This window comes from Channa argus, chromosome 1, assembly GCF_033026475.1.
Source record: "Channa argus isolate prfri chromosome 1, Channa argus male v1.0, whole genome shotgun sequence".
Taxonomy (NCBI): Eukaryota; Metazoa; Chordata; class Actinopteri; order Anabantiformes; family Channidae; genus Channa; species Channa argus.
This window is the reverse complement of record NC_090197.1, coordinates 11,637,890-11,658,601: the sequence shown is the minus strand read 5'-3', so window position 1 is coordinate 11,658,601 and position 20,712 is coordinate 11,637,890. Positions and strand designations below refer to the sequence as shown.

Here is a 20,712-nt window from a genome sequence, read left to right as displayed (position 1 = left end):
CAAAGTCACTCAATTAAATTCAGCCTCAAGTTTCGCACTCGTGCTGAAGATACTGTAGTTTGCAGCAGTAAGTTGCTTACTGTCTCTTCAAACTCTGTCAGCTATCTCTTATCTTAAGATACATCACTATTACTATTATTTTACTATTAAGGCAATTAAACATTCTGTAGAAGGTTTATGAAATCTGCTGATATAAAGCCTAAAATAAACAAAAAAATAAATAAATAAAAAAGGATTTGAAAAAACAAAAACATTGAATATCTGTCAAGATCAACAGAGAAATTACAGCTAAGAGCACTAAACTGCAACACAACCTTTCTCCTTATTAACTACACAAACTAAACACAGTTAGAGCAGAGATTTACTTATGTTTATGTCAAGTGTCTGTTACTTTAAACCATGCTGAAAGGAGTCTCTCCGTGGCACAGTCAACAATCCTGGTTGCATTACAAGAATGGTCCTTTGCTGATCCCTGACCCCGGAAGTGATAAAGACCTTTTTGTTTATTTATACAATGCAGGAAAGTTGGTGAATCATTGCATCGTGTCAGTGAACAAGTTTAAGTTCATAATTATTATTATTATTATTATTATTCATAATTAATATTGCATTATTAGACACCGGTTTTATAGCCACAGTATAAGTATTATGATTCATTTTGTGTACATGTGTAGTGCTGTTAAAATACAGTGAAACGTACAGTGTTGAAGCTGCACAGCTCTCTGGCAGAGGACTTTGCTGCCCTCTGCTGGAATAACAAAGACACAACTCTGAATAATAAATGAGGGAAATACTGTCCCAAATAAAAATGTGATTTTGTGCTAGCACCATAAGGTTTTTTCTCCTCCAACCTTGCCCCCTCTTTACACTGACTGACAGATTCATTGCTTGTAAATTAAGGCAAATTAAATTCAGTTACTGTAGATGCAAAATTTTAATAACACACAGTACATGCCATGATAAAGAGCGCAACCATCACCATCTCCTTAACCACTGAACGTCTTTCATTAACTCTCCAGCAGTTGCGTATAGCTATAGTAATACAGTAGACATGTCTGATATGTGGTTGGGGAGCAGCCAGGAGCGGGTAAAAATGCATAAACCCACCAGATTTTTGCTAGCAGGAGCAATCTTACCTCAATTTTCCGAATGTCACACACCAGCTCCATGCTTACTTTTGTTAGCAGGATACTAGAACTGAATATTTAGCAGCGCTGTGCTGCCACAGCACAAACCTAATTTGAGCAGAAAGCAGTTATTATTTTGGGCTAATAGATCTTACTTGCACTCAAGACTACTCAGGAGATTGCAAAGAAAATGGTAAACTGGCACGTGACCAAGATTAAATATTAAAGATTAGATGGAGAAGTGACCTTGAGCCTCAGTGAAACTGGACCTTTAGCTCATCATTTAAGATCAAGTGACACCCGAGCAACAAAAGCTGAAATGTCCTTTTATTGAAATGATTAATAATGCATTATTATAACACTTTCTATTATCTCTCTTTCTGGCTGCATATTCTAAGGTATTAAAAATAACTTTTAAAGTTGTCTGGATTAGAGAGCTCCTGCTTCACTGACACAGAGCATTTTGCAATGAACTCTGTAATGTTTGACTACCACAAGATGGCAAAAATCATCTCACCACTACCGATTTTACAAAGCCAAATGATACATCAGATAAATGATCAGCCAAATAACACATCCAATTTTGGTCCCTCATTACCTTGATGAAAAAAAAAGATTAGAAAATCAACTCAGGGCGAGTCTTTCCCTCCTCAACCTTTCCATCTCCTTCAAACAAAGACAAAACTTTCAATCACTCTCACTGGACAAGGGAGTAATCAGATGGATGATGGTGCTGAATCTCATTAAAAGATGAATAAACATCACTGTCAAGCTGGACTAATGCACCTCAGCAATCTGCACTGCATCTCCTCCATCTCCTCTGCCCTTCTTCAAACGCCAGCCAGAGCATCTTTGAAGGTGCTAATGAAATCTGGTTTAAGCTGCAGGACAGAGCAGGGAAACAGGCAGGAGGAAAGTGCAAAACACTACGCAGCAGTGACAAGGTGCAGTAAAACAAAAAATGTAGATGTGTTGCTGCTAAATGAGATGTCTGATTTTCTCTCAACATAGTGATACCTGTAATTAGTGACGACAGTGGGTATCTAAAGGTGCATGATCCCTTCAATCAAAATGCTTCATTTAAACAGTTTACTGGCTTGAAGACAATTTTTAGAATCTCTAATTTACTGTCTACAGCTGACAAGCTAGAACAGACTCAAAAGATAGAAAGGTCCTAAAATAACTGGCAAGTGTGAAATTAAATCAGACATATACCTGAAGGTAACAAATTATAACACATTTTCGCATTTTTTTATGAGAAAACCTCACTTTGTATCTGTATGTTCTAACTAATTGCATAATTAATGGTAAATAAATCATTTACTAAAGTGTTACTGATCAGTTAAAAGGTCTTTATCAAAACACGGCTGGGATTAAAAACACGCCACAATCCCTTTGGCTGATGTTAATCTTTTACTTTCTAATTAACCATAAATTGTTAAATTATCTAATCCATGAAGCATTAATAATAATAACCATTATTAAAACATGTGATATCTTACAAAGCATTTAAAGCAGAAATACAGTCACAAACGGCTACACGTTATATGACAGTGTGAGGATTTAGGTCATCAGCATTGTTTATAGGACTGTACAGTCATGTCCTGAAAGTCACTTATAACAACCTTTATACCCTTGTAAGGCTATAGTTAAAGGGGCAATTTGCCTCCTATGTTCATCTGGAGGAGGAAGATGACTGAGATTACAGCCTCTGTAGTGAGTGCAAACACATGACATTACCTGAACTGAAATGACCAGATGACATCCTGCTTACACAAACAATTTAACTAAGACACCAATCATTGAGCTGGTTTAACATCAGGCCCATTACAAAAAGATCTATTTGGAATTAGAAAACCTTGAGCTCAATAACTGAATCAAGACTGAAGTGCAGGGTGGAGTTACTGTGACTCATTAAAAAAGTGAGTTTTCTATTCACAAGAAGCATCTTTCAATGTTGAAATACTTCGGGGAAAAATCTTTGTGGGCTTACAATCAATGCTGATTTGCATTGAGTTGGAAAAGGTCACAAAGTGATCTCAAAGAGTGGAGATATTCATCAGCCTACAGTTGGACAAAGTGTGTATAAATGGAGACGATTCATTCTGCAGCTGCCAAAGGAGCACCTTGACACTCCACCACGCCACTGAAAAAATGTGTCGGTCATTGATACTCGAATTCATTGTGAGCCTGGGCCTGGACGTTTTGGTTCTAACAGGATAATCTCAGGTTGAATGTCTGCCAGTGCCAGCTGAAGCTCAGTAGAAGGTGGTTATTGCATCAGGACAAAAACAGAATGACATAACTCTACTACAGAAGGAATTTAGAAAAAAAAAATCCACCTTTTGGAGTAGTCATGTTACAGCTCAGTAGAGTGGATGTGGAATGACCTTAAGAGAGCCATTCACAACACATACCTGAAAAATACAGCTGAGCTTAAGTGGTTATTCAAAGGAAGAAAGGTCCAAAATTCCTCATGAATGATGTGCAGGTCTGAGCCAAAGCTACCAGTTATTACATCCAAGGGCTCACTTAATTTTTCCACCAGCGCAGTGAATGGTGAATGGTTTAATGAGTTTGACAGAACCCATTAGCGGAGGCACAGTATCCTAATAGCACACTTAAGTGGGCAGAAACAGCCTGGCAGAGGCATGGGTGTCAGGGCAGACCCCGAATCATAACGGCCACAGCAATGTCTAAAATCTCTTGAAGATACCTTATCATTATTATGACCTGGCCTCTCTCCTCTGCTCATAATTGTGCACAATGAGGTATGTTGAACTGCCTGACAATTAGCTTTAAATGGACACTGATGGATGACACTGTAATGCCAAAATAAAAAATTTGCCCTCGTGTCAATGGAAAATGATCATTACGATGATCGATTACACCTCTGTGCCTGAAGATTAGACTGCTGTGAATCCTGTGTGGCTGGGAGCAGATTCTCTGCACACGTCAAGCTCCCGTATTTGTTTTGAGGGAACATTTAAATGACGTTTCATCTGTTTTTTAACAACACAGAGCTATGAGATGTAATAAAAGCTCTATGATAGGTGTAACATTTGACAACGCAGCTATTAAGAGCGGGCATGGCAGTAAATGCTGCAGAGATGCCATTAATATTCATCTTGTTACTCAATGCTGAGGTTTCCATTAGTCTGCCATGTATAAAGAATGAGATGAAGAAAACAAGTATTACTGTGTTTGACAAATGTTAAAGAAATGTTTACAAGAAGCTCAAATGAACAACCTTTGTGCTTGGGAGACTTCAAACTTCAACATCACTATGATTCAGTAGATGTTGTGGACTTTTTATGGGCATTAGAGCCTCTCACTACATCAAATAGCCTACTATACTAACCGGCTGTTCCATACGCTGCAGGTGTATAATGCAGCCTGTCATCACATACAGGTAGTTAAAAATGTGGTCACAGTTGTTTCCATTTAAAGCCTCAAAGCCATCTTCTGCCTTTTACCTATATTGTAGCCAAGTGCGTTTAGTTCTCATCTCCATACTACAAGGAGTAATGGCAGGATAATTACTATGTAGTATTAAATCTTGGGAAGCTATATTTGAAGCTTTATATATTGATATGATATTAGTTCAAATCAACTATGTTCCCAAGTTATCCATGTATTATAAAATACCGAGGCATTTAAAAACAAGTGAATTGTCTTTGTTGGTGTTCGTATGAGCTTTTGGAAAGTCTGACACGAAGTACCTGAGACTGCTAATCAGCAATATACGTAATTCAAGAAACCAGCTAATGCAATTTCATTATTTTCCTTTTTTTTTTTGTTGCTCTCCGTGCTCTGAAAACAAACCCGAGGTGAGTTTTTTTTTCCCCTTCTAAATATGCACAAGTACAGCATACAACTATCATCCTACCATCATGTGCAGCACCTTTAAAATATCTACTCTTTGAGAGGAATAGCTGTTTTGAGCTATGCTATGTTTTTTGTTTGTTAGATAATTTCACAATTCAAAACCTTACATAGTTTGATAATCCCCTCATGTTTCCTTTCTGTAACGACACTGACACTATTCAAAAAGGCAAACCGCAAAAGTAAATGTAACATGATTGACAACCATTTGCACTCCTGCATCCGCAAAACTTCCATCACCACAAACAATTTTTCAGTTCCTCTTTGCTTCGATCGCCTGTGGGACGGCGCAACTCTCAGCATCTGACACACTGTAAACAAGGCTCTCTAACAGGCCAGGACAACAGCCGAACGAGGTGCAACACAGCAGACAAAGGTGATAACTGACAATATGACTTGAGTTTCTCACCTCAGCACCATGGGGCAGAATCCTTTTTGTGAGGGCCGGGGAGGGCTCAGCTGATCGTAGAGGAGTCAGACCTCCGTTCTTCAGCTGCTCTGCTGAGGGCGACTTTGGTACAGTCCACACAGGAGCACCATCTGAAAAAGAGAAGGCAGTGTCAGAGGAGGCACTGCAATACTTTAATGTTTGATGTAAGACCGGATGAAACTGATGAGAGTAATCAAAGAGGGACTTTAAAGAAACCAATCACAGTGTAGTATATATATTAGTGATATGTAGTCGATTGTGGCATTAAATTACCGGTCTGTGATTGACAAAGGCCAGACAGCAGGACATTGTGTTTGAGATTGTGTCTATTTAAATTCTATATTTTCTATTAACCAAACTTTGAGCAAATTTACTATTTAGGTAACAGGTAATGACAATTTATTTTAGCTCCAGGCTAAAAACTATAACCTTTTAGGCTGAAATAGAAGAAATAGGGTGTCCTGTTCCACCACATATCGAAACTGAGCCTTGAAACAACTGCACCTCCGGTATTTAAAAATCAATACGCAATCTACTAAAAATACTCAACATCTACTGTCCTAAGCTACTGAGGAGGAAGTATCAGAGGTGTGGCCACAGTCTGCAGATGTGCTAAGGAAAATCCCTTTACATGTCTGTCATAGTTGAAAAAGAGGTACCTTTAACAACTGCTCACCTTTGCTAGTGCTGGTTTTCTTTCCTTTTCCCATTTTTTGTACCACATTGTGTGATAATTCAACACAATTATGCTTTAGCTATGTCAGCCTGCAAACATGAGCTGATGTCTGTATGCAAGCATTGGGCATTTTAAAAGTGTTGGATAAAGAAAAAAGAATTAACTATTTTCTGTTACTCTGTGGATGACATTAATGTTTGTACCACAACTGCTGTTTTATCGTAGCGGTTGTAAAAACTGTTTACACAGATTTACAAATCATACACTCAAGGTGGTGCGACAGATGAGGTTCGAGGTGCCAGTAGGTTTTATTATCTGGAAAGTAAATATCTATCTCATTATTACTCACTATATCTATACTAAACTTTGGGTTCGTCCAAGTGGATGCTGGATTATTTGATGGAAAAGAGTAAATTTTGACCTGCTTGTGAAACTAGAGCAGAAGCCAGGGGGTCATTGTAGTTAGCCGGGTGTATCCTCTGAGGATTCTGATTATCTTTGAATTATTCTTGGTAATCCATCCATAGTTGGGAAAGAGTGGTGGACCAACCAACCAGCTGACAGGCAGGTCGTTACTGTTATTACCTGAGCCTCGCTGCCATTTGCACAACCATAAATCCAAAAGTAGCTAGATGTGGATACAATATGATGTTAAATACAAGTAAAAAAAATTGCATCAGGTATAAGAAAATCAAACCCAGCCAATATAATTTATCTACTACCATAAGAATTTCACATTGTATTTTATAAATCCGCAGTCTAAATTGCAACTGTATGAAAAATAGTATAAATATTTTCCTATTTTCTCAATGACTGATTTGAAAATCAGACACCATAACAAGAACTGCTATTAACTGCAGTAACATAAGTCACAGAATAATGTAACCTTGTAAAGTGAAATAGTCCATCTTAAAAAACAACTGCTACAACACTAACTAAAAGGCTCACAGGATATTTCCCAAACAGCATTACAACCTCCAGCCTCAAACACAGACAAATTCAGCCTTTTTATATTATGCTTCAGTTAGTCTGTATCCAATGCTGCACTGTTTCATGTGTCTCCTGTACATATGAACAGACGTGTTACAATCCCTGTCTTAAGATAAATCAAGCTGAAAATTTCAGAAGTTTTCTACATACACCACAGTGGTAGATCCCATATCAAAGTGCTGTTAATGGAGCAGTAGCGGAAGCCCCACTGATCTCCGGTCGCAACATTCAAATTGGGTTAAAAGTCTAATGCACCGAGAGGCCAATGCCTGATATCCATTAGTGAGAAAGAAGCTGTGCCGACACGTGTCGGCACAAAGGTGGGCCTGAGGCGATTCTGTCTCCACAAAATGTGCTGATAAAGCCCTCAGGCCAGGCCTCTGCTTTGGTCGACCGTCAGTCTGACAGTCAGTAAACCTGACAGGACCTTGCAAAGTGTTAGTGAACCCATCTAATAATACAGGACTCCAGTATGGTGGAAATGTGAGATGGGGGGCTTTGCTGTAAATTAAATGTTTTTATGTGTTTTTGAAAAAGGTTATGTTGCACACGTTTTTACGCAAATAGCTTTCTAAAAGTTAATTTCAAAGTACTTTGTCTGTTTCTAGAAAGGTCTTTATGTTGGTAATAGTGGTCTTTTACCATTTATCGCAGTTACTAAGACTCCGATACCTTCTGAAGCACCAGAGGCAGAAATGCTCAGTATGCAGTGGGGAAGTGAATGAGCCATTGGACAGAGGCATGCAGGTGAATTATAAGCCTGTCACACATCAAACAGTGGAGAGTCAGAAACATTCATGCAGTAGATGTTTCCAATGGCTTTACCTTCCATTTCTGGGCTGTGACATCAATTAAGATTTTGTAATTCCTTCACATTGCTACATATTCTCAGTGTCCGTAACTTTTAATAGACATGCCATTCACATCCTAGCTCCATCCTTGTGTGTTTTTCCTTTAAATAATTTTTGTTAAGCTGCAAGGCCACTACAGTGTGCAAAGTAAATTTCCTTTATGGATTTTTGTTTCCTTAAAGGAAAATGTTCTGTGTTTGCATAAAAGAGAAAGAGGACTGGGCTTCAAGCTGTTTATGACAGTGACAGAGGAAAGGGAAAGGGGGAGCAATAAAGATCCACTTTGATATCAGCTGATATGCTGTCTGGTCTGTGACTGGCAGGTTTTGGGTGGGAGTTCCCAAAGATTCATTAAGTTCCTTGGCCGTTGTGGCAATCGCTAGAGCTAACTCAAACAATCGGCTCTGGTTTTGTAGTAACAGGAGCCTGAAGGAAACAACCCAGTGCCAGCAAACTCAGTCCAACCTCATGCTCGGCTCTCTATCAAACAGGTATCTTGCCCATGCAGTGGCAAAGCTTCCCTCTGTGTGCGCAGTAAAACCAACCAATCAACCCACCCACCAGCCAGCCACTCCCGGTATCAGCTGCATTAAATCTGGATGCTGGCCATGCCACTGAGCTACAGAACCCATCATGTGGGAAAACCCAGAATCCTAACAAAAAACTCCTCACTGAGGTGTGGGGGGTACATGCCGGAAGCGGGAAGCAGCTGGACCCCCACGAGACTTATCAGCCAGGCAGCGGAAGGAAAGAGGTTTGTACTTGCGGCCCAGTGGTCCCACTCCACACCACCCCCTGTCTGAAGAACAGGTACAGGGCAGGGTGACTGCTGGTGCAAAAAGAAGACCAACAAACCGTGAGGACAGGTAGATTCTGGATGTAATCTTGCACCCACCCAAACCCAGACCTTCCCTTCTCAAAGTCTAGGATGCAGGTGGACCACAACTTCTTGGCTTTAACACATTCAAAACATGCAAACATCGGGCTTAAAAGATGGCTCGGAAAGTTTTGTAGCTTTCTCATTCGAAGGGACGGCAGCTCTCGTCAGTTTGAATTCACAGTAGTTACAATGGATTCCAATGGGGACCATTTCTTCTGCTTACAGGATCTGGGTTCAGGTTTTGATGGCAGCAGGTTAAGAAGAGTAGCCCATTCGTCGTTCTTCCTACATGCATCCTCTATCACTTCCTGAGGATCTTAGGGTTTTCTCAGACAAGCTTCCCTTCAGCATATCCTTGGTCTATTCCTTTTCCCCCTCCCAGGTGAACATGACTGAGGTACGTCCACAGAAAGGTACGCGTTGGCATTTCCACACAAAGAATGAGTGAATAAACACAGATTGTTAGCTACTTGCATCTGTGATTTAAATTAGTGATTAATTAATTCTTATAAAATAACATCAATCACATCAACAGAAACTTCCCAAACAACTGCTACAGCATATTTGCTTTACATTTGGGGTCAATTGTAACCGCTATAAATCCAGACTGACAGCTGCTTTGTTTCACAAAAAAGGAAAACTACAAATTTCCAGGGCTGCCTTCCAAGCCTATGGGCAGTGAAAGTTTTACTTATCAGCATGTTGTTTTATCGCTTCCAGGAGACTGTAAATGGATTACACACTATCCTCTGCATTTCCTAAATTTGATTAGTCAACAACATTTGATGTAAATCACATTATCGTAACACTTAACCTCTATTTTGGGACTGCCTCCCACCTTTAGAAACTGCTTCCTAGGCCTAATCCTAGGTGTTATTTTAATAGAACCACCCTCAGGCTGCAAATGGTTTAAATCCAAATAACTTTATTGGATCCTTAGTGACCTAGCACAGAGAGGGCTAAACATGGCAGAGGTTTCACATTTTAGGCACGGGTGTGGATTCCTTTGGCAAAGACGTAATCCTTTGAGGAGACTTAGAAGTGCATAGTATTACTCAGAATATTTACTCATTCACACATTAACCCCCGATTTTACTGACATGCATGTAGGGAGACAGTCTCAAATCACTGAGTATCGTGTAAATAATATCGAATACTAATTCATGTTAATTTTCATGCTTGTACTTGGCACTACCACATTGAAGAACTTTTGGCATTTCAATGCAGTTCACAACATTGGAGAGACAGAAAAATGAATGGAAAATAACACAGAACACCAACAACTACATACTATGACACAACCACGGACGGATAAAATAAAAACACACAATTTAACACACAAATGCAAAGATTCAGCAACATTTACTACAAACACTGAAGTTCATAGTACCGATCAGGCAGGTACAAGAACCACAGTCCAGCTGCCCCAGCTGGCGCTTGCCAATGGTGCTGGGCTTTGGAGGAGGGGACTGGAAAGACAAGGGAGATGGAGGAGATTGAGGGGTCGGGGGCTCCAGTAGAAGCACTGGAACGAGGCCCGGGGCGGACTCACCAGAGGGGGCTCCGTGCATGGAGTGGTATCGCTGGGAGGCCTGGGAGTGAGGTGGCACCTGGCCATGGCTCTGGGTCTGTTGGAGGATGTTGAGGCACTCTCCCAAGCAGCTGAGGGTAGCGGCTGATGTGGCTTTGAGCAGCAGTAAGTCTTGGTCCAGACATGACAGAGGGCCTCTAGTGGGCAGAGAGTCAATGGACTGGACCAGGTTCTTCTGCTGGCCCTCTGCTTGGGACATCACCTGGAGGACAACAGCAATGTACTGTATTAAAATACAGAGTTACCAGCTACATTAGTCATATTACCCGTAAGACATTGATGTGAAGGTACAGATCACATAATATACCAATAATATTAATTACTCACAGAGAGCAGAATAGACCTGTAATAAAACCATATCAGCTGAGGCTCAGATTTCTGTAACCACCTGTTATTCAGTCCTATCAGACAGTATTATAAGTGCGGTACTTACCAATACATAATTTAACAATTTTGGTCAATTAACCATCAACTTACACTATATAATTTAGTATTACAACATAACCTTTTAAAAGTAATAGAAACCCTCAAAATCAAATGTTCAGTCTTTCCTGCCTTGAGGAAAAGGTAATCAACAATGGATAGTAATCAACAATGAAATATTGTATTGCTTTGTGCCACAGATCTTCACTGTTGTTCAAAAAAAGTGAGTCTTTCTTGTGGTCTGAAGAGTCAAATTTAGAAATTTCCTCATAGAAATTATGGACACTGCATCATCTAGGTTAAAGAGGAAACTGACCATCCTTATGAGGGTGCAACAGTTCACACAGTATTGTTAACTTGCTCATCTGTGAAGGCACCAACCCTTATGCTGTTCTGCACAGCCATTCAGGTACTAGTTACTACTTTCTCTATACTGCTGTCAGTTCAGTGCAATGAGTCTGATTTCTGGGTAGATGCCTCTGAAAATAAGATGTGCTTTGGAACATATTTCTAAAAGTTAGATACTGTAGTTTAATGTTGAACAATCTATACAGGCTTTAGAGCAACATATGCTGCCATCCAGATGGTGTCTTTTTTCAGGGAAGACAGCGTCAAACCACATTACACGTTACAACAGCATCAGCATGGCTCCCCAGTAAAAGAGTCCAGGTGCTTAACTGCAACAAAGGAGACCTCGAACTGGTAAGCAACTGAGATACTACAGTATAACCAAGCAATAATGGAAAAATATTGTCTGGTTTTCTTGATTTTGATGAGGTGTAATACAATCCTTACATAACATTGTTTTCTTGTTAAAGCACAGTGAATTCGCTAGGAAAAATAATAATTTGTTGTTTCATTTTATTTATTAATATAGCATACATCCTTGAACATTCCCAAACCATCATAAAATAGTCATCACAAAGAGAGGAAACTGGAGGTTGCAGTATATATGAGCAGATAGCAGAAGTCCATGAACACAAATATTTGCCACCATCTCACACATTTATGTTTTACTTGTGCGTAGGAAGTGATACAAGTGAGTTTTTAATTCTACTGGCATCACCTCAGTCTTGACTAAAGGCAACAACAGATCCAAAGACCATCTGCTACGAGACGACAGTGCCAAAAAAGAAACTGCTCTAAAAAAGTTCTCCCCATGCTCCCACAGATGCACAGAGCACGTTTTACTCTGAATTGTATTTCTGTATGACTCACCCATCACAGTCTAAATGCATCACAAAAGAAAGGCGACAAAGTTGGTTCTCGCTAGAGGGTAATAAGCTTCTCCCGGTGCTAATGAATCTGGGTTATTTATCAGCTTGGAAATGAGGCATTCGTTAATATTATATGGCTTTACAAACACATCCTCCACACATAACCTTCAACTGCACATCTGTCTCCTGTACATTGAGATATTTTGGAGTCACTGAACACTGTTGCGGTCGGGTATATGTGGAATAGTTATTCATGGAAAGGAATTTCTGTAACAGAGCCCAAAGCTGGTCAAATTATTTAGCAATTTACTCGGGTCGGATGTTGAAATCCTCAGGCAGATGGAGCTCAAATGTCTGTTTCCAGTGCTTGTTATGAATGGATTCTTGGTGATCCCCATGTTGATGCCATGTTTTTTTTTATAGTATTCTTCAAATAATCGGGGCTTGCAGTCTCATCTTACATAGGCTTTTTATGTTTTTCAGATATAATTTAAAATTAGTTTTTGTGTCCTATTCATGATGTACATAGTTATAGTACTTTAATTACAGAGCAGCGGATATAAGAGTTTATTTCCTTTCTGCATTCTATTGGGAGCAAAGTTTTAATCATACCAAGATATCACGGGTAACAATTCTCATGTGTCATTGATATTAAATCTGTTGCAGCATGAGACAAACTAAACATGTTTTTTGCAGAATTTAAGGCATGCTATTCTTGACCTGCCTTAAGGGGATATTTGAAAGTTGTAGCAAAGCTGCAAAACTCTCAGTATCACTAACTTTTAAATACATGTTACAGGCCAAAAAGTTAGAAGAAGAACTGAATCTGTTCTGCATTAATAATACTGGAAAACACAACTACCTCAGGGTCTATATTCACTAACGGGACCTTTATTAAGTGGCAATGAAGGCTGGTGAGCAATTGTGTTGCTATGCAACCTTAAGTAACTCAAATAACCCACATAATGCTCAAAAACAACAGTTTTATGGTGGCTTATGGTGCCTCATAAAATACAGCCACATTTTTAATGTAAGCAAAAAGAATATGACCTTATTAAACGAAAATAGACAAATGCCTGCAGTGGAAAGATAATTACAATTGTGCCAATAGAGAACAATAATAAGATAAAGAAGCTGAAACAATACTAGATAATGAATGAATTTAAAACAAAAAATTAACATGAGGTTAGAAATAATACATATACATTTTCACACAACTTTTTAGGACTTGGGGGTGAATATATATGTGTGTGTTTGTGTAAAACTATTATATAATATATATATATATATATATATATATATTATATATATAATATATATATATATATATATTATATATTATATATATATATATATATATATATATATATATATATATATATATATATATATATATATATATATATATATATATATATATATATATATATATATATATATATATATATATATATATATATATATATATATATATATACAATCTAAGGAAAAGGAAAAGGAAACTGCCACAGAGCTATGTTATGTATCTAAGATAGAGTAGCAGCTCCTCCCACTTTACACAGAGCTCTCTGGAGCCAACAGGACCAGCGCTGCTTCCAGAAATAGCCAGTTGTCCTGCTCTGCAGTGGCAGTGTAAGTGCCCAGTGGTGCCGCTGCACTGAGACCCGAGGCGTTTGATGAGCTAACATCACCCAGCTGTGACAAGCAAGCTGCAGAGAGATAGTTATGTGGTCTGACTCCCACCGTCACACATTCAGCAAACAGGCAGACGCATGCATCAATGGACAGATGGATGAGAGGTGACAGCATGGCAATACCCTGAGAACTCAACATAAGACCTCAGCAATCAATGTGTACTTCACCGCAGTCTTACAGAGAACTGAAATTATTTCATTGAGGGAGATTTTCAGTCAACAGTGGAGCTAAAAATACTCAAATCCCTGAATATATTTCAGGAGTGTCAGTAAAATGCTGCATATTGGCTTTTTTTTTCTTTTTTAGCAGAAATCCTGTGTTTAAACAGAGCATGGAATTTAAGATATGGATGTTTGCCAAGCAAAGTAAGTAAAAAGAGGCTGCTGAGGTATCTTATGGGAAATGTAAGATCTAGTGTTTTGGGTCTTTCCCTACATTTAAATCATATCTTTGCTCTGTTGTTTCAATGGTGGAATTCTTTATTGATGTTTCTGCCCTTTACTTGGCTATTTGTGCTTCTTATAATGCAGAGAGGCCTGCTAACTCTGAACTAGACATGGGCTCCTGTTAGGTACATGCCATGTTGGAAAAGATTGGATTCTATGTGACACTGTTTAAAATAAATGCAAAGCTAGAGCAGATCCTGAGTTTCAGGACAAAAGCAAAAAGAAAGTTACTGGTCTCAGACAATGAAGTGGATCCACAGAATTAATGGGTTATGAGAAAATTGGCTCCTGGGCACAGATAGGAGAAGGGAGCTCCCACACATTGTGGTCATTCAGTGTCTTTTTTTTTTACAGGTTTAGAGCCTGTTTTTTTGTAATTTAGAGTCTACTTTGGGGAATTCGTGTCTGTTTTTCTATTTGGGGGTATTTCATGCCTGTATTTGGTTTTTCTACATTTCACTTTATATCATTTTGAGTCTTTCTCCATCTCTTTGTGATCATTTTGTGTCTTTTAACTGAACTCTTTCAAACAAGAAATTGGCACAGTCACAGTCATGGGAGTGACTCATAGGGACCCTGGGCCTGTGCCCAGTAGATCCATTCAGTAATGAATCTATAAATCCATGACTTGTGAATGCATAAAATAGAATCTTCTGACTTTTTGGGCCCATTGTTATTACCATTCCAGAGCCTATAGCCTTTGAGTAAGAAGTACACATTTGAGTCCTACTAGAAACAAACTAACAAGTATTCAAAGATCCCAAATTCTGTACTGCCGCTGTTGAACCCGCCTTGTATCGTTGAGCCCCCTGTGTGCTATGACAGAGGTTCAGTGAGGGCTGATGCAAGAACTAGCAACAGGGCAGAGCTGACCAGGCAGATCCTACAGATAAATCACTTTTGTCCCTCCATGGCTTTTTGAATAAACCAAAGCTTTGTGCAACTGTTGGAAGTGTGTGTGTGTACAGCAATGTATGTATATTTTCAGTAATAGTGACTAGGAAATAAATAGGATGTACAACACAACATCGCTGATGCCGCTGTTGGACCATAAATCCACTGATAAGCAGCACACAGTGGCTTTCTGGTCTCTACTGTATTCAGTGGTGCATAAATCACACACTTCTTTACTCCCCATTCCAGCATCCCCCAGCCCTGTGCCAAGCCCGTCAGATGAGTTTATGCTCCTGTTATGAATACGGGAAAGAAAAACAACAAATAGCACAAAGAGGGAGCGATGGAGAGAGGAGCTATGTGCCGGCAGGTATGAAACAGGTCACAGGAAGCAGCAACCAATTCTTCTGGACCAAAGCAGAACTGTGAATGAGTCAGACATCACAGGGAGGCCTCGTTTTCTCTGTCTGTGTCGAAAACACAAGCACCAAAGGAGTGTTTGTTTTGCTTAATGATCACACCATCTGCTGCGTATTTACTCAAACTGTCCCGTGTTCGGTTAGAAGAAAGTCTCTGCTCCTGAGAGGTGAAAAATGATTCTCCACTCACACTGATTGCTAGTTGTTCTCTTCCTGTCACCAAGTGAATCATTTAAATGAGATATTCTTAGTGAGTGAGTGGCGACAGACGCACAGCGTGCCGCATCTGAATGGGAAATTTAACAACTTTAAGCCAGCCAAATCTACAAAGAGGAAAAAAAATGCTCGAAAGTAAGAGCTTTGCATGTAATATTCATGCTCCCCAAAAGTGTCATAAGAATGACAAGCAGAGAAACCGGATGAACCCCTGAAGTAAATGTCAAGTTTTTTTATAAATAATTTTAGCTAATGGTTTGGCAGTCTACTCCCTGCTGTTTCAGTTTAAGAAAAATAAGACCATAGCAATGTAAGGTGTTCAGATCCTACCGTGGGGTTTCAATTACACGACAGGTAATTAGGCAGCCAGTGCTTTATTTCCTGTGGGGTATTAGACGCCATACAGAGCCGCTTTGTCCCATTTAAGACAGGCACTAAATGAGAGTCGTCTTTGTTATCTTTGTTATCCGGCAGCTTGGATCAGATGGCTACAGGTGAAAGGCTGCCTTCCTATGCCTGTAACCTTCAGTGGACAAGCAAAGTCAAAAACCCTGTGCTCACAAAGCCTGCATGAAAACAAAGACATGTATGGATAAAATGCAGAAATGTGTCATTTATCCAGCAAAGGCACCAAAACAATTAATGGTTCCAATTTTTTCAAATATGAAAATTAGCTGATTTTCTCACTTTTTACTACAATTTACAAAACAAGCAATGTACTGAAGTGCTGTGTATTTGTTAGGTCCAAATTGTTTTTGTCTTAGACACAGAAGAATAAACATGCATGTGCACATGGGTGACGTGATACTGTACATATTTTAGATTGATTTTAGTGATTTTAGATTATTCTACTGATCCTATATGAGAATGCACAAGAAATGCAACAATTTGCTAACAAGGACAAGATGAAGACCAACACAAAATGTAAAATGAAGCAAACAATCTGAGATAAATGTAAAAACTCTCAATGATACAATCTGTATTTTTAGAAAAGAATGTAAACTCCTTTTAAAAATGCCACTTTGTACTTTGGAAAATTGTTGTGGGCATTTTTTATGCTTTCTTCACTTTTAAAAAAGTGAAAGAACTTATCCAACAGAGAACAGATTAAACCATAATTAAAATAATCAGTTGTTGCAGGCCCAGAATCAAAACCATTTCAAAATGATTTTCAGTGAGAGATGTAGGGTCATTCGGTCACACTGTTCAGCGTTGGATGCAATTTAGCTTCTGAACCTTAGAACTTGCACTGAAAGCCACAAAAACAAACCGATATAACTTTAGTATGTGAAATTTGTCAGCCAGAAAGTTGCATATTTACACATTGAGCAAACCTCAGAGCCACATTAGCATTCACTGGGAAGACAAGTCTGCGTCCACCTGATGAATGTTATTCCAATTTGCTTTCTCCTTTTACATCTGTTCCATTTGAATATGTTCACCAGCTAGTTGCTACCCATGTCTGCCTGGTGCTGAGCAGGTAAACCCAGACAGGAGAGTTGAGAATGAACACACAGATCCCCACACAGATGTAAAATGTAAAACCAAAACAATGATCTCCGAGTAAAAGGCTCTGTAGAGCTTAGGGGAACTGAAGAGTAAGGTGATAATGGTCTTTAGGTTTGTTACACCCAAAAAACTGACAAAGATACAGTAGTTTAAAGGTGGAGCTGATTTTGACCACTTCTGGTACCAGGTTATTTAAAAATTGACTATATGCTGTATTAATCTGCATCTGCAGACAAACTACTGCCTACTCATAATTATATTCAAGTAAAGTAGAAGTACCTCATAGATGTACTTCAGCAGAAAGCTACTTTCTTTCAACCATTGATGTGACTTGTTTTAGTAAGATGTTTAACTTGTGGGATCACATTTTCTGTCCAAATCTTATTCGTTTTGCCTAAATGAGTAACTAAAGGACAAATACATTGCATATTAAAGGGAATACAGTTTATAAATATTCTGGTTTTTGCATCTGAGCAGTTAAACCTTAACAGCTCAAGGATAAAAACAGAGCATGGTCCTCTCCCCTGTCAGCATCTACTTCTCTCTTCTGGACCAACAGTTTACATGGGTGGAAGCATTTTACATTTAGAAAGCCTCTTGTTTCTGCTTGTACACATTTCTTCCACCTCTCTGACTGTTAAGTCATCTTATCTCCCATAATTCAGCAGCCAGATGCACAGCTGCCTGGCAATGATCTGTAATCCACTTTTCATCTCTAAACAAAAGGGTGAAAGCAAAAAAATGCTAAAGTTAATGGCTCTACAGTTTGCCAGCCAGGCATACAATCATGTCTTCATCATTTTTTGCTCCTTAAACCCAACGTTAAGCCCAGTCCCTTGCAATTAAACATTATAATGAGAAGAGACAGGAAAACAACACAATCTTCTCTAGAGATAAGCAGAGGATAGTCAATGACCGTGCCGAGTGCATGAAGATGTAGCAGATGAGGATGATGTGGTAACCAGAACTGACAGGTCTGGTGATTTAGGCGGAGAGAATTAGTGAGGATTAAAACTCCAGAAGTCAAAAATTTATGGGAACTTTTAAGTGTAGGATAGGTCTATATATTTAAAGGGTCATGTAAAGAGCGTAAAATAAGTGTTACTCCATATGTTCAGGCATTAGCAGGGCACCACTGCCAGGAATATTAAATGTTCCATATGGACGAGCTGGCCATCACTTTTCCCTGTTCATCAACTACAGTTTCTTGTTGAAGCTTTTACTTATTACCTCTCGCATCTAATGTTATTTACTACACTTTCCAGCACAGTGACCCTGATTCTAAAACTTGGATTCGAACACTCCATCACCCCACAACCCCCATATTAAACATTATTGATTTATACCTAATAATGCCAACAAGGCAGAACCGACAGTAAAAACTGGGCAGACTGCAGTCAGTGTCAGGCCTGCCAGGAATCCAGAAATATCTGCTGAACTCACTGCGCCTTTGTCCCACCTGAGACCAGTGCAAAGGCTCTGACACAGGGCTGTGCAACATGGGCAAAAAATGTCATTGATTTTCTTTCGGTGACCTGGACGATTCACACTTTTAATAGATTTTTTTTTTTCTTCTGAATATGTCGCCCAGCCCTACACTGAGCCTGAAGGCCATGAAACAATACAGCAAATCTTTGGGAATAAAGCTTTCCTCTTTGACTCAAAAGATCAAAAGGGAAAACTATCTTTTGGTGAACACAGTAAAACAATGTAAGTAAATATTTTCCAAATTAAAAGCTGTCATAAACTAATGACCTATAACACAAAAGCCACAAGACTATAGCCGACTCTTACTTATTAGCATATAGCTGTAAAACTATATAAGCTAACACCAGCTTGCACAGCTGAAAGTAAACATGTTGGACAATAAAGAAATTATGACCAAAGCCGTAAAAATAGGACTCGAGTTGTAAAAAAATAAAAAAAAACATGATTCTCTTCTCAAATCTTCGCATGCTGTCTTAGCAAAACCATCTCCCTTTGATTACTCAATTTCTATGCAATGCCTTTAAAAGCAAAAAGTACACCTAAGGGTCCAGACACTAGTGGTTAAAATCCTTCATTCCTTCAACACCCACCTCTTTGACCTCCAGCAGCCGTCCTGGGTACTGGTTCTTGGCCCGCCGAGCCGCAGCTGGAGATTTGTGGTGGGTGATGGTGACGATGTTGCAGGGTGGGGCCGACTGGCCCACATGTCTCTGGGAAGCCGGGGATGAAGATGGGGTGAGGTGGGGGAGGAGAGAGAAGCTACGGGTCCGACCAGAGGTTGAGGAGCCCTGAGGGATGGAGGAGGAGGAGGGGGCAACACAAAGGAAGAGAGGGAGAATTGTGTGGGAATTTAAACATGAGTGGAGATGAAAGTGAAGGTAGAGAAACAAACAGGGGCTTTTTACACAAGGAAGGTTCAATATTAGACTTACAGTAAACAAACAGAAATAAAACCTGTTGTTTAAAGTGCTGTTTGACTTGCAAGCTACTGGTAAAGACAGCTGCAGTGATGTTCACAACTTTATGTGACGTAGGATTCCCAGCCACACAAGACCACATCCATTCATCTGAAGCAAGAAGAGGTAAATGATCTGCACTTATACATGGCTTTTCCATCTTATTTACCAAAAGCACTTTACAATTGCTTCTCATTCCCCCACTGACACTCTCTCTCTCTCTCTCACACACACACACACACACACATTTGGTACACTTTTAATTTGTATACAAGCATCATTACATTAGCCAACAGGTCAACTGGGCTTCTGGGCTTGTGTCTCAGTATGTGCCCGTTTACTTTTGTTTGAAAATGCTATGGTTTACATGCATGTCTGTCCAGATTTATATTCAAATCCAAGTGGACATTTGTGCCAGAGGTAATTTAATTCCCCAAGGAATTTCTGACATAAAGCACAGACAAAAATGGGAAGAGAGGAGTTCACCAACTTTGAGCTTCGAACTCCTGACCACCAAAATCTCATCAGTTCATTACTGTGTCCTGGTGGATACTTCTGCCAAATTTAAAGAAAATCCTTAGATGCCTGTGATATCACGTTAACAAGATTGAAAAGGACAATGGGCCACAGCGACCTTAACATTTGTCATCCGACCAAAAAAATGCAGTTGGTTCATCCATGAGCGTGTGCTTGCAGCAAATTTGAAGAAATTCCCTCAGACCATTCCTGAGATACTGAGTTTACAACAATGGATGGACACTAGGTCCTTATGCCCAAGTGAAATTTGATTGATTCTTCGAGATATTCCTGGGGACAGACAGCATAAAAACAGAATGCCTCCGGCAATGGTTGTTTCCACAGCAACTTAAACTGCAGTCAAGATTTTTTTTTCCAGTTTGGGAGTCCTATATATGAATTATCAACAAAATAAAAAGATGTTTCCATTTACCGCAAGATATCAGTAAACTGATTTTTGCTTTGTTGTTTCTTTAAAGTACAACTTTACAACTTTGCTGTTG

General features: G+C 39.3%; 1 protein-coding gene across 2 annotated transcripts in view; it reads right to left on the bottom strand.

The window, feature by feature from the left end:
- The window catches only part of LOC137123464 (oxysterol-binding protein-related protein 10), a 59,695-nt gene that overhangs the window by 17,131 nt on the left and 21,852 nt on the right, over positions 1-20,712 (bottom strand). For both annotated transcript variants that reach the window (XM_067497211.1, XM_067497201.1), the window contains 3 exons: positions 19,328-19,525; positions 10,392-10,632; positions 5,422-5,552 (listed from right to left, as the gene is read on the bottom strand). In XM_067497211.1, the coding sequence (XP_067353312.1) occupies positions 5,422-5,552; positions 10,392-10,632; positions 19,328-19,525 (570 nt within the window). The remainder of the gene's footprint in view (positions 1-5,421; positions 5,553-10,391; positions 10,633-19,327; positions 19,526-20,712) is intronic.